This window comes from Amaranthus tricolor, chromosome 8, assembly GCF_026212465.1.
Source record: "Amaranthus tricolor cultivar Red isolate AtriRed21 chromosome 8, ASM2621246v1, whole genome shotgun sequence".
NCBI lineage: Eukaryota > Viridiplantae > Streptophyta > Magnoliopsida > Caryophyllales > Amaranthaceae > Amaranthus > Amaranthus tricolor.
Window position 1 is genome coordinate 20113217 of NC_080054.1, and position 13068 is coordinate 20126284.

The 13068-nt window shown below is 36.2% G+C and overlaps 3 protein-coding genes across 8 annotated transcripts; 1 reads left to right on the forward strand and 2 right to left on the reverse strand.

The window, feature by feature from the left end:
* Positions 1-3683: 3683 nt before the first annotated feature.
* Positions 3684-7432, forward strand: LOC130820249 (pentatricopeptide repeat-containing protein At3g50420). 3 transcript variants are annotated; one of them, XM_057685552.1, is made up of 2 exons: positions 3684-4667; positions 4806-7432. In XM_057685552.1, the coding sequence occupies exons 1-2, from the start codon at positions 3992-3994 to the stop codon at positions 6089-6091; spliced, it is 1962 nt and encodes a 653-aa protein (XP_057541535.1). In that variant the 5' UTR covers positions 3684-3991; the 3' UTR covers positions 6092-7432. The 3 variants fall into 3 exon arrangements, with proteins under 3 accessions (XP_057541535.1, XP_057541534.1, XP_057541536.1); XM_057685553.1 differs by having other exon boundaries at positions 4043-4182; positions 4295-7432; XM_057685551.1 differs by having other exon boundaries at positions 3684-7432.
* Positions 7433-7553: 121 nt separating this feature from the next.
* LOC130820251 (uncharacterized) lies at positions 7554-9795 on the reverse strand. 4 transcript variants are annotated; one of them, XM_057685558.1, is made up of 2 exons: positions 9742-9795; positions 7554-8748 (listed from the first exon to the last, which is right to left on the reverse strand). In XM_057685558.1, exon 2 carries the CDS (start codon positions 8715-8717, stop codon positions 7893-7895), a length of 825 nt encoding a protein of 274 aa, XP_057541541.1. In that variant the 5' UTR covers positions 8718-8748; positions 9742-9795; the 3' UTR covers positions 7554-7892. The 4 variants fall into 4 exon arrangements, with proteins under 4 accessions (XP_057541541.1, XP_057541537.1, XP_057541539.1 ...); XM_057685554.1 differs by having other exon boundaries at positions 9362-9770; XM_057685556.1 differs by lacking the exon at positions 9742-9795 and adding an exon at positions 9187-9735.
* On the reverse strand, positions 9506-11406 carry LOC130821629 (uncharacterized). Its single transcript, XM_057687417.1, has 2 exons — positions 10786-11406; positions 9506-9553 (listed from the first exon to the last, which is right to left on the reverse strand). The coding sequence occupies exons 1-2, from the start codon at positions 11404-11406 to the stop codon at positions 9506-9508; spliced, it is 669 nt and encodes a 222-aa protein (XP_057543400.1).
* Between the last annotated feature and the right edge of the window lie 1662 nt (positions 11407-13068).

A 13068-nucleotide genomic window follows, 5' to 3' on the forward strand; every position in this document is an offset into this window, starting at 1 on the left:
TTCTAATATGATATAGGTTGTGACTATCTTTATATAACTCACTTATGTTTTTTACACAGCTGTCAAGATTGAAACGAAATATAACTATAATGTACAATTTATTTCTTAAAATTTTAATTTCTTTATGGGAAATTTCACTTGGCAGACCTGAGGTTTTGGGTTTCCATGTAGTAACCAAAATTTTTAAAAAATCCACGCAATAACCTTGAGATTTACCTAATTGTTCTACCGTGATATTTTTGCACATAAAACGTTAATAAACATTAATTTCGAAGCTTAAAGGCTGTTGTAATCCTATTTATATAACTCACATTTTAAATCAGTTTCAACCTTTTCCTACAAAACATAAACCCTTACTCTACCATCTTTAATCCAAATCACATTCTTCCCCCCAAATTCAAATGTGATTTGAAATTGTGATTTGGATGAAGCATGGTAGAGTTAGGGTTTTTATTTTGGGGGAAAAGATTGAAACTTATGGAATTTGAATGGTAAGTCGCATAAATAGGCGTATAGTAGCCTTTAAGCTTTGAAATTAACGTTTACTAACGTATTATGTGCAAAAAGGTTACGGTGGAACAATTTTGTAAACCTCAGTGTTATCGTGTTGATTTTTTAAAAGTTTTAATTACCACGTGGAATTTCCCTTTCTTAATTTATATAAATATGTTAGAAATTTGATAAAGCCGTGCATCGCACGGATACTATCTAGTATATATTAAAATCAAAATTATACAGCTTAGACTCGTCCTATTAATGAGACATTCCTAAACAAGAACTTATGGTTAATTATAGCCTTAATGTTTAGGTTATTTTTAATTATGGCCCTAAAGTTTGTTGTTTACGAGTTATACCTACCATAAATCTCTAAAAGCGCAAGCATAATTGCGACCTTACTGAATCTCTGCGAAGACAACATGCTTAAAAAGGTAATATTGATATGTTATTTATAATTTTGATACTCATTAAAACCAACTTATTTTTCACTATATTTGAAAAGTTTTTGATCGAACAGGTAATATTGAGATTTTATTTTTTATTATGATTCGACTGAATTTAAAGACAAATTCCTTTTGAGTGGGAGAGTCTATAATCCAACATGATCAATTTTTATAAATTGATGATTAACTCTCGTGGATTTTGGTTTGAAGTTAAAGGATAAAATAGGCTTGAGGTCAAAGTCAATCTTAAGTCCTACAAACTAAAACTTTTGAGGATCAGTTGATGATTTTATGATGCATGGACCTTAATTTTCGGTTTAAGGAGTGACATATGTGGCTACTTACATGACTTTGAGGCTACTTAAAAATGTGATATTTAGTGTGGAATTCCATGGGTAACATCAAGGATATGAAAGAGTTTAGTTTTTCTATGTTCATGCTCTTACATGATCTCGACAATTTTTTATTATAAAGTCATTCAATGAAGAGGATGAATGAATTAAAGTAAGGTCTCTTTTTATTAGCCATTACTTTGTTTTTAATAAGGAAGCTCTCTATTCAATCTCCGCTCATTAATAGATTGAATGTTTTGCCTTCTTTTAGATGCTTTTAGATCTTGTTTTCACTATAAATAGGGCATAACTTTGTCTTAGAAAAAGGAGATTTATGGAATACAATTGACGCTTTGCTTATTTTATATATTATATCTAATAAGCATGCAAACAAACTAGAAACGATAGAGGAGCTAGAATGGCAACCACCTCAAGTGCATCATAGGTTTTGCATTCGTTATCAATTTAGATGAGCTTATTAATGAAGCTTTGACGGCAATCAGTCATTAAAGCGAGAGGCTATTTATTGGATTGATCAAGTAGAAATGATCTGTGTGTCATGAAGGAGGACATAGGTACAGTTTGACAAACTCTAACCTAGTCAAGGAAGTTACGGGGTCTCTACTACTTCTGCAGGCTAGAATAATTAGTTACATATTATAGAACTTTATATTACACATCTTTACAATGTATGACTTTGTTTATTTAATGGTAAACAATCATGGGCTTGAGATCACATACTTAAACTTTGGGACAGGTTGCTTGTGCCATGGTTGCTTCCTCACTGCAACCAACACCGGAGGCGTTATATGGATTGCGATGGTCGTTCGTGAGATGAACACGAACCTATACTTCTGTAGGTGTAGGATTCTATCACAACCACTTAAAATTGCTTCGTCCCCGTACATGGTACCACTTTACTCTAGATGCTCATTAATATAATTTTGTATTTTTAATATTTTATGCAATGATTATTTATCGTTCTTGTAATTTCTTTGGGACCCTGACCCTGCCGAGGCGTACACTTCATTACCTGATCACTTAGGTCATCTAACTGATGTGTAAAAGTACCTTTGATAGTCTAAGTTTATCTTCCAGTGCGCATATTGCCCCAATATGGGCGGGTAGATGGCATCCCTCTCACATGCGACACAAATGACGAGTTTTATCGTTAAATAAAAAAAGGGAAACGTAACTTTTGTCATTTTATTACGGGCGCAAAGCATGAATTCTGTCATTCCCTCCAATTAAGAGCAACTAGTTGTGTACATTACACAAAGCATTAATTCTCTAGGGTTCAAAGTTCGAACACTTTATTACATAACATTTTATTGCTCAATAATACATAGTAAACTATTTAACGTACATTACTTTTAAAATTTCCTCATGAACTACTCTATTTCTTTCCTCTTGTGAGTGGTTAAAAACTTCATCTAATCTTTTGTTTTTCCCAGCTAACTAACTCTCTTGGTAGCTTTATATCTCTTGAACTTAATAATCATATTCTTCTACTGTTTTATGTCCTCCATATCAACCACCTAAGGTAACTACGACATAATGCTTCATCATGGAAGAATAGGAATGCAACAAAACAACAACCTGAATCAAAGTCATTCTAGCTCACTTTCAAAACCACAGTGATAATTATCTTCATTGATATCGATATCAATGTTTGAAATCTAAACCCAAAGATCATTAACACTAATTGCTTAAATTAACTTAAAAAGATAACAATAATAATAATAATAATAATAATAATAATAATAATAATAATCATAATAATAATAATGTATTAAATAATTAATTCATAAATAAGGAAAACAGAACTATATACATTATCTCAACTAGAGAACCATATATTATAATAGAACACAAGAGAGAAATGATTTTAAGAGAAGAATGCAGCTTTAGATGGAATAAAGCTTCGCATTGTGATTTTTTTTTTAAAACACTTATTTTACTGTTACTAACAATAATAAGACAAAGTCTAGTTGAAATACTCACAAAGACTATTAGCATTTAGCAACAACGAATAAAGGGAAGGTAGTTAAACAAAGTTATTCAACCCTTATTCGTTGTTACTAATAGCAAAAAAAGGAGAGCTGAATTGTTTGATTAGCTCTTCGTTGTTCGTCGTTAGTAACAAAGGATAACGGTTTAACTAACTGTTTTTAACCAACTAATTCCTTTTTCGCTATTACTAACTGTAAACAAAGCCTTACCATAAGATCGAACCAAAAGTCCCTTATTTTAGGAATAAGTTTGTGGGCAAACTTTTAGTTTTTTAAGACTCATTTTTCTAAAAAAGGCTTCTTTTGTTAAAAATTTCGTAATTTTGAGTGGAGTTATTTTTATTTCTTTAATTATGCCATGAGTGCAAATATCTCCGAACTTTTAATGTTTAGACTTTGTCACATTAAATTTTCACTAATTTTTATATTATTGAGTTTCATGTTGTTTAGATTTACACTTTATCCCTAAATTCACTTCAAAATTACTTTCAATTTTATCCCAATGTGAGTTGATATTTTATTATTAAACCAAGAAAAAAAGTGATGATATTATGCCACCTTAAGAGTACAATTTTTGAAGACTAACTTCAAGGTTCAAATTTCAATCACTTTTCTTGAATATAAAGCCGTTAAAATTCATCTTACTATAAAGGTTTGGCGGTATAAACAAAAATGTGCAAATTTGAGGCATTAAACATTTCAATGAATGAAGTTCTTTTCCTTTTCTTTGTCTCTCCTACACAAATGTACCTCCATAACTTCACTCAAGAAAGCCCACAAACTCCATGCCCTCATCTTAACATCCTCTACACCTTTCACTTACAACAACCCATTCCTCCATAACAACATCCTTTCAATGTATGCTAAGTGCGGCTCAGCCAGACATGCCTACAAAGTGTACGATAAAATGCCCCAAAGAAACTTCATTTCTTATAATTCTATCATTTCTGCATATGCCCGTCAACCTTATGCTGGTGCTGCTAATTATGCTTTTGATTTGTTTTTTCAGATGAGATTTCAAGGTTTTACACCCAATGGGGCGACGTTTATAAGCCTACTGCAATCAGCTTGTGTTGCTGATGACTTGCTTCGAGGGTTAGCTCTTCATTGTTTAATAATTAAGTTTGGTCAGCTGTTTGATGTGCAGGTTCAGACTGCTTTGATTCGTTTCTTTTCTTATGCTGGGGATCTTAGTTCTGTTGATGAAGTATTTGGTGATGTCATTGTGAAAGATGATTATTCCTGGAATTGTGTTATATCAGGGTATCTTAAAAATGAAAGGCTAGCAGAAGGCCTATGCTTGTTTAGAAAGATGTTGAGAAGTGATGCAAACCCGACAGAGTTTACATACTCAATTGTATTGAATGCTTGCGCAAAATTCGGTGATTATTCTTGTGGTCGACTTGTTCATGGACATGTTATATTAACCGGCGTGTTCCTAGATTTGCCTTTAAAGAACACATTGGTTGACATGTACTGTAGTTGTGATGATAACCAATCTGCCTTTCGTATTTTTGAAGGAATTCAGAACCCGGATCTTGTGTCATGGAACACGATGATGGCAGGATATGCAGAGAAAGGAGAAGGAGAGAAGGCTATGGATCTGTTTGTGCAACTGCAGCATTGTTCCACTCAACAAGCAGATGAATATACTTTTGCTTCTTTGATCTCGGCCATTCAAGAATACCCAGCTTCACACTACGGAGAACCCCTCCATGCAAAGGTTATATTATATGGATTGGATAACAGTGTCTTTGTTGGGAGTCCACTGCTTTCCATGTATTTTGGAAACGGAAAAATTGAATCTGCTGAAGTGGTTTTCCACTCAATCCCGAGAAAAGATATTGTTTTGTGGACTGAAATGATCTCTGGTTATTCTAAAGTGGGATATAGTGAAAATGCAATTGAATTCTTCTATAATATGTGGAAAGGAGGTTATAAAGTAGATGATTTTGCCCTAAGTAGTGCTTTGAGTGCTTGTGCTGAACTTGTGACTTTGAGGCAGGGTGAGATGCTCCATTCTCTGGCTGTAAAAACTGCTTGTGGTTCAATGATGTCAGTATGTGGAAGTCTGATTAATTTATATGCCAAAAATGGTGACCTGCAAGCTGCTAAGTCTATATTTTCTGAGGTCAAAGCTCCCGACTTGAAGTGTTTAAACTCAATGATTGGTGCCTATAGTCATCATGGAATGGCCGAGGAGGCACTAAGGCTGTTTCATAGGTTTCTAGTTTCTGGTCTTCAACTAGATGACATTACATTTATTTCTCTACTCTCGGCTTGTACCCACTGTGGTTTAGTCGATAGAGCGAAGCAATTATGGAATTACATGAAGAACAAGGGACTGTCCCCTGGACTTGAGCACTATGCTTGCATGGTAAGTTTGCTCTGTCGAGCAGGGCTACTAGAAGAGGCAGTGGAGATAATAAACAAATCAAATTTAAGTAAGAATCGTGTTGCATTATGGAGAACTGTGCTGAGTGCAGCTGTTTCTTGCAAAAATTTGTCGATGGGACTTGACGCTGCAAGGGAAATATTACAGCTTAATGAACAAGATAGTGCAACTCATACTTTACTTTCAAATCTTTATGCTTCTGTGGGGAGTTGGGATGATGTCTTGGAAGTAAGGAAAAGAATAAGAGGACTGATGTTGGAAAAGGACCCAGGACTGAGTTGGGTTGAGACAGTAAAAAGCTTGGAAGTTTTCTCGTCAGGTGATCATTCTCACCCGAAGATTGAAGAGGTAAAAGACCAGCTGCATATACTACAAGAAAACATGATGTTATGGCAAGATGTTGATATATAATACTGAAATGTTCTGTTCTGCTAGAAGTTTGGCATGAAATTATTGCCGCTAATCAGGAATTAAACTATCAAAGGTCCTCCATTAATGGGATTGTTTTCAAAACCAGTATGTTTTGCCACCCATTAATATAGATGCAAGTTGCAGATACATCAATATGATGACTGATGAGGGAAGAAACTAGATCAGTGCTGAAGTATCATACTCATGAGTCATGACAGCTAAATTACTCGAACTCATGAAATCTCTAGCTTTCATGTCTGCACCAAACATATAAACGTACACAGGGAAAATTGTGACCAAAAACAAGTAAAAAATTTGATGCTATTTGAGTACCGACTCTGACAGACTGGCATCTGTTGATAGTACCATCTACTATGTCCTACATTAGTGGCCGAATCTACAATACACAGCGGAAGGTGGCTTTTTATTGGAGCTGTCATCAATTGGTTTGGTGGTACTCCTCATACCGTGCACTTACTCTGTTGTTTACTGTGCAACCTGCTATGCAGTGACCCCATCGGTTATTCAATAGCTTTTTGTAGAGTATTCCCAATTGATTTTTTTGTGGAAGTCGTACAGTCAGGTTGTTAACAACGAAGACAAAGTCACCGATCTATATTAGAAGTCGCCTAGGGTCTAGAGTAAAATGACCTTCAGTTATTCAAACAAGTGTCCTCATTGTCCGACTGTTCATGAGTATCATGACTGATAATATTAGCGGATTCTCGGGCCATGTTTAACAATTCAAAGCAAACGGCAATTTGTTGTACCAATGGCTCAATGCTAACCCAGAAATTCTGGAATCTGAAATGAAACCCAATAGTAACCCTTTCTACTATTGTCTGTTCTCTTATACAGCTTTACTACTCACAGATGATGGATTCCATATTTTATTGCTAAATGTGCTACTACGTTTTCAAAACGAGCATTGTTATTATTTATTTAAGCAAAAATGAGTTTATATAAAAAGGTAATACATAATGATTTTACAGCACTCCCACCTACTAATCCAGTAGCACTATGTTTGCATGGTAAGTTTTGGTGAGTTACCATTGTGGAGTTACATTTAGGACAAGGGGCTGTCCCCTGCTCGAAGACGAAGCAACACGGATGGTATCAAGGTTACTTTTGCAATTCGTTTGACGTTTAAACAAGGCAGTTGATCCAAGACACAGATCATTTGTTTTCAATTATCTAAGCACTGTATACTTTATCCTAAATTCATTCCAGGCCTAAACCATAGAGTTTGGAATCTAAGATGAAATAAACAGCAAAACTTTCAACTGAAGACCTACACTTTTTCGATTTGACAGCTGATCATTTTCTCAACTTTTTTGTGTTTTTCTATCCATGACATAAAAAATAATGGCAAGAGTGAATTTTCACAATTTGTATAAAAACAAATTCCAGTTTTGCTGCATATACAAATACAACTCTTCAAAAACTTGGAAACCAAAGCAAGAAAACCAGCAACTCATTTTCAATTCCTCTTATCAAAAATTACTGCTTAACTTAAGTATACAGAGTAGATTCCAAGCATCTTACACATTAAGACACAAGTTCAATGGCACAATGCTTTATAATTTTGTAACATATTTTGATCCTCATTACCTTTGAAATCTATCCTACTCAATCATAAAACTACTAAGTGTAAAATCAAGTGTACCAAATCAGCCAAAGATCGGAAGTCAGAAAAAGAGTATGAGTATACCCAACAACGAAAAAAAGTTGGTGAACTGTTCATGTAGGCTACCAGTGCTAATTTGAGGACAAGCTTCATAGCGTTGTGATTGAAGCTTCATTAATCTCCGTTCTCTTCTGATTCACTTTCCTCTTCACTCTCTAAGTTTAAATGATTTAAATTCCTTTCCAAAGGTGGAAGCCCATCATCTGACTCGCAAGATTCACCCTCTTCATTGCTTAATGATCCATCCTTTTCTTCTTCATCTTGTAAGACATTAGAAGCCCGTATACTTTGTTGCTTAGATATCCATGCATTCTGAACTGAAATTATCTCAGAACTATCTTTGCATTCAGAATAAGCTTTAAGGAGCTCCTTATTAAGTGACAAAAATGCATGCCCCCACTTGAACTTGCCAAGCAACATATGCGCTGCTTCCTCTTCACCACATATCAACAAAGCGGCAGCTAGGGCTTCTACACATGATAATTCGCACGGTCTACCATAGTTTACAGGATTTGCTGCCACCAGCCATGGTAACAACCGAGGAGCAGTGCAACGGAGTTTCACAAAAGGAACATCAGTCAACCGTGCCCAAGAACAGTCCACAACAGCCAGCCCTCGCTGCTTGATTAGAGGATAGTCTTCTCTCGAGACACAGTGGGTCCCAACAGGGCTCAAGACAATGCCCCCAAACCCAGCAGTGACTCGCAATTCTTTTAACAAGTTAAATCTGGCTAGTTTCCTTCCTGTACACCTTTTTGCATCGCATTGTCCAAAGTCCCACATAGCAAGCTGAATTCCAAGACTAGGTCGAGTCTCTTCATTTATGTCATATTCTGATGGAAGAGACCTGCCCTCCATAGAGGGGTCATAACAAGAGCTAGACGGACCTCCATGAGAACGATGGTTCTTCTGCTTCCTAGGATGCTTGTGTCCTCCCATTAGTTACGCCAGGAAGACAGAAATCCAGACCCTGAAATACAGCTTCATTTAGCACTTATTTGACAACACTATCAATCAAGACCTTGGATTGAAATCAAATCACAGGAATGCATAAGCAGGAATTCAAGAAAAAAAAAAAAACAAGGCACTAAGAAAAATTCATCACTTCAACAATTCTTACACTCTAACTTTTAATTAGACACAAAATAACTCAAGCAATATGTTTACAACTCAAATTACCAAATAATTACTGCACTACTGCTAAAGTAGCTTCCGGCTAGGAGATGAGCAAGTAATTGGAAAATTAATTTATTCACGAAATAAAGGTAATTGATGAAAAAAGTATGCACAGTCATAAAATTGTCCCTCCACAGAAAGAAGATTATTTTACATATTGATCACAGGCTAATGATGATGATGAATCATACATAAAACAATCAAACATTCTCTGCTGATAATAATCACTAACCAAAATTCCTCAAATAATCAATTTATAAACCACTAAGGACCAGACTGAGCTTGATCGTTTTTGGACCCTAAGCAAAATAGTGGTAAAATCTAGTTTGGGCCCCTTTTAAAAAGATTAGGGCAAACTGAAATACAAAATCAAAACATAGCAAAGTAATATTTTAAAATAAGAATACCTTTTCGCCCACTGTTGGGTATTACCCTTCTAATGTCTAAGATCAAAAGCTTTTGATGGGTATTTATGCAATTAGAACTTGTTTCTCACACTGGAAATTTTTCACTAGGATAATCAATCATCATCATCACACTTATACTAAGACCTACACTCGATAAGTACAAATCCAATAACTATTGGAAGAAGCTCCCAACTACAGAATAGTAAGGAAATTCATTAAAATTAAAACAAACCAACAAAAGAAAACTACTATAAATACTCAAATGTTGCCAACAGAAGAAGCTTTGATCGATGGAATTGATGTTACTAGCTTTGATGATGAATTTTTATTTAGCTAATCAAACACGTTATGTATTAGATGAATAGAAAATTATTCTACACCTTATGTTTTGTATTATTTTTTTGGAAATGCAGTTCAGGGAGAGGGAAAGGTCATCTTGATATGGAAGTGTAACTCCTTGAATTTCCAACTCCTTCAACGAAACTAGAATCGTGAAGGAAGAAAGGGGAGAAAAGTTACATAAAAAGAAAAGGGAACATAATCAAAATAAACACTAAAGATTAATTGAAAAGGTGAGTGAGTGGCAATTTCGGCAGCATCTCGGTTAGAACTGAGGGTGTGACAAGAATATATATATATATATATAAATGAATAACCAGACTAAATTGATCTAAGGCCTTTAATGCCTTTCAAAAGAAATACGTCACGACGGGATGAATCATCGTTGACTTCACAAATCATCAATTCTAACGAGGATCGTGGTTCCAGTGTTAACGCATCGATCTGACGAATACTAGAGGAGTATTCTCACTATCGTACATTCAAAACTACGCAGCGGAACTATGGATCATACAAGGAGTCACATGACTCCATACAAAAGAAATTATACAATCCCAAAAGAAAACTTTACAAATAATATAGAAGCTACAAGCATTAGAAACTATTAAAATATTAAATAATTACGTCATTAAAATCTCGAGGTGTTATAGGCTACCCCCCCTAAATGGAGTTTCGTCCCCGAAAATAGCACAAACAAGGTACTAATTGTAAAAATTTTATATCTCTAATAATTCAGGAAGGTGTCTTAACGATTTTAAGCCAAAGTAATTAACTCAAAGATCGTGACCTTGTTGACACTATTATACTCGCTCTATCCAAATATTCATACGTATTTCGTTTCGAGCATTCATAATCGTTTAAATTAACTCAACACCCAATCAAAACATGTAAATGTCACACAATTAACTTAACGCAATCAATCAAAAGCATGTAAAAATCATACAATTGACTCGACACGATCAATCAAAAGCATGCAATTTTGTAATAGGTCGGTATCACGGAGGAGAAGATACGTGCAAACGCGCGAAATTCTATTACATTCTACCCCCCTTAAAAACTTAGTTACGACCCCGTAACTTACTAACCTCAGGAAAAAGGTGTGGGTATTTTTCACGAATGGAATCCTCAATTTCCCACGTTGCCTCCTGTGTGCGTTGGTTAGCCCATAGAATTTTCACCATCTTTATATCTTTTCTCCTCGTACTACGCACCTTAGAATCTAAGATCTTGATAGGCTTCTCTTCATAAGATAAATTCTCATCGAGGTCTAAGGGCTCAGGATCTAGCACATGAGATTTATCGGGAACATATCTCTTCAACTGCGAAATGTGAAACACATCATGGACCTTACCCAACTCATTGGGTAATTCTAGTCTGTAAGCAACCTTTCCTACCTTCTCCGTGACCTCATAAGGTCCTGTAAACTTTGGGCTCAACTTCCCCCTCTTGCCAAACCTCATGACTCCCTTCATCGGTGAAACTCTCAATAACACATAATCCCCTACGGCGAACTCATCAGGTCTCCTCTTAAGATCTGCGTAGGACTTTTGTCGATCCTGGGCCGCTTTAAGTCTTTCTCGAATCATATTTACTTGATCAGTCATCTCCTCTAACATAGCCGATCCTAGAGTGACAGATTCACTGAAATCGTCCCAACATACTGGATTACGACAACGACGACCGTATAAAGCTTCAAAATGTGCCATCTGGATGCTTGCCTAGTAACTATTATTGTATGAAAATTCCACCATATCTAGGCATTCATCCCAAGATCCTTGCCTATCCAAAGCTACCGCTCGCAACATATCTTCAAGTGTCCTATTCGTGCGTTCAGTTTTCCCATCACTAGCCGGGTGAAAAGATGTGCTCCTAAGAAGTTCGGTACCCAAAGCTTTCTGAAATGCTTCCCAAAATTTCAACACGTATCTAGTATCACAATCAGACACTATAGATCTAGGGACACCATGGTACCGTACGACATTCTTAAGGTAAGCTCGAGTCAACTGATCCATATCCCATTGATTATTCATCAGAATGAACTTAGCACTCTTAGTGAGTCTATCCACGATCACCCATAGCGTATCATTTCCCGATCTAGTCCTCGGTAAACCCAAAACAAAATCCATGGATATGTCATTCCATTTCCATATAGGAATATCCAAAGGTTGGAGTAAACCTGCAGGCCTCTTATGCTCGCTCTTTACCTTCTGGCAAGTCAAACACTTGGAAACAAACTCAGCAATATCTCTTTTCATCCCCGACCACCAAAATGTCTGCTTCAAGTCTTGGTACATTTTATCTCCTCTCGGATGAATAGAGTACTTTGAGCTATGAGCCTCTGTCAATATCTTCTCTTTAAGCTCTGTGCAAGTAGAAGGTACACACCATCGACCCTTATATCGAATGCTACCATCCTCGAATATAGCGAATCCTTCAGCTTTCCCTTCTTTAACATGCTCTCTCGTTTTCTCTAATAAGGAGTCACCCACTTGATTTGTTAAAATTTCCTCAAAAATTGAAGGTCGGATGGATAAGGCTGCTAACCAGGACTCTAGCTCCCCATGTTGTACAATCTCGAGATTCAATCCTTCCATGTCTCTCTGCAACTCTCTAAGAGCAGTCAAGAAAGCTAAGGAATGACTGGTCTTTCTACTCAAAGCATCAACGACCACATTGGCCTTACCCTCATGGTAATTAAACTCCACGTCATAGTCGTTAATCAACTCTAGCCACCTTCGTTGTCTCAAGTTCAAATTTTGTTGTGTATACAAGTATCGCAAGCTTTGATGGTTGGTATAAATTTTGCACTTCACTCCATACAAGTAATGTCTCCAAATCTTCAGAGCAAAGACAATGGCTGCTAGTTCTAGATCATGAGTCGGATAATTGACTTCATGCAGTTTAAGTTGTCTCGATGCATAAGCAATAACCTTTCGATCTTGCATCAACACACACCCTAACCCATTTTTCGAGGCATCACTATACACAAGATACTCAGACGTGCTGTCTGGAAGGGTTAAAACCGATGCAGTAGTCAATCTCTCTTTTAATGTTCGGAAGGCTCCCTCACACTCCTCAGTCCACTCAAATTTCTTGTCTTTCTTCATAAAATTGGTCATCGGTGGGGCAATTTTCGAGAAATCCTTCACAAATCTTCTATAGTAACCAGCCAAACCTAGAAAACTTCAAATCTCGATCACATTTTTCGGTGTAGGCCTATCCCTCACCGTCTCAATCTTAGCTGGATCCACGGTAACTCCCTCCTTGGATATAAAATGCCCCGGAAATGATACTTTTTCAAGCCAAAACTCACACTTAGAAAATTTGGCATACAATTGATTCTCTCGAAGTATCTGTAATACTTGCCT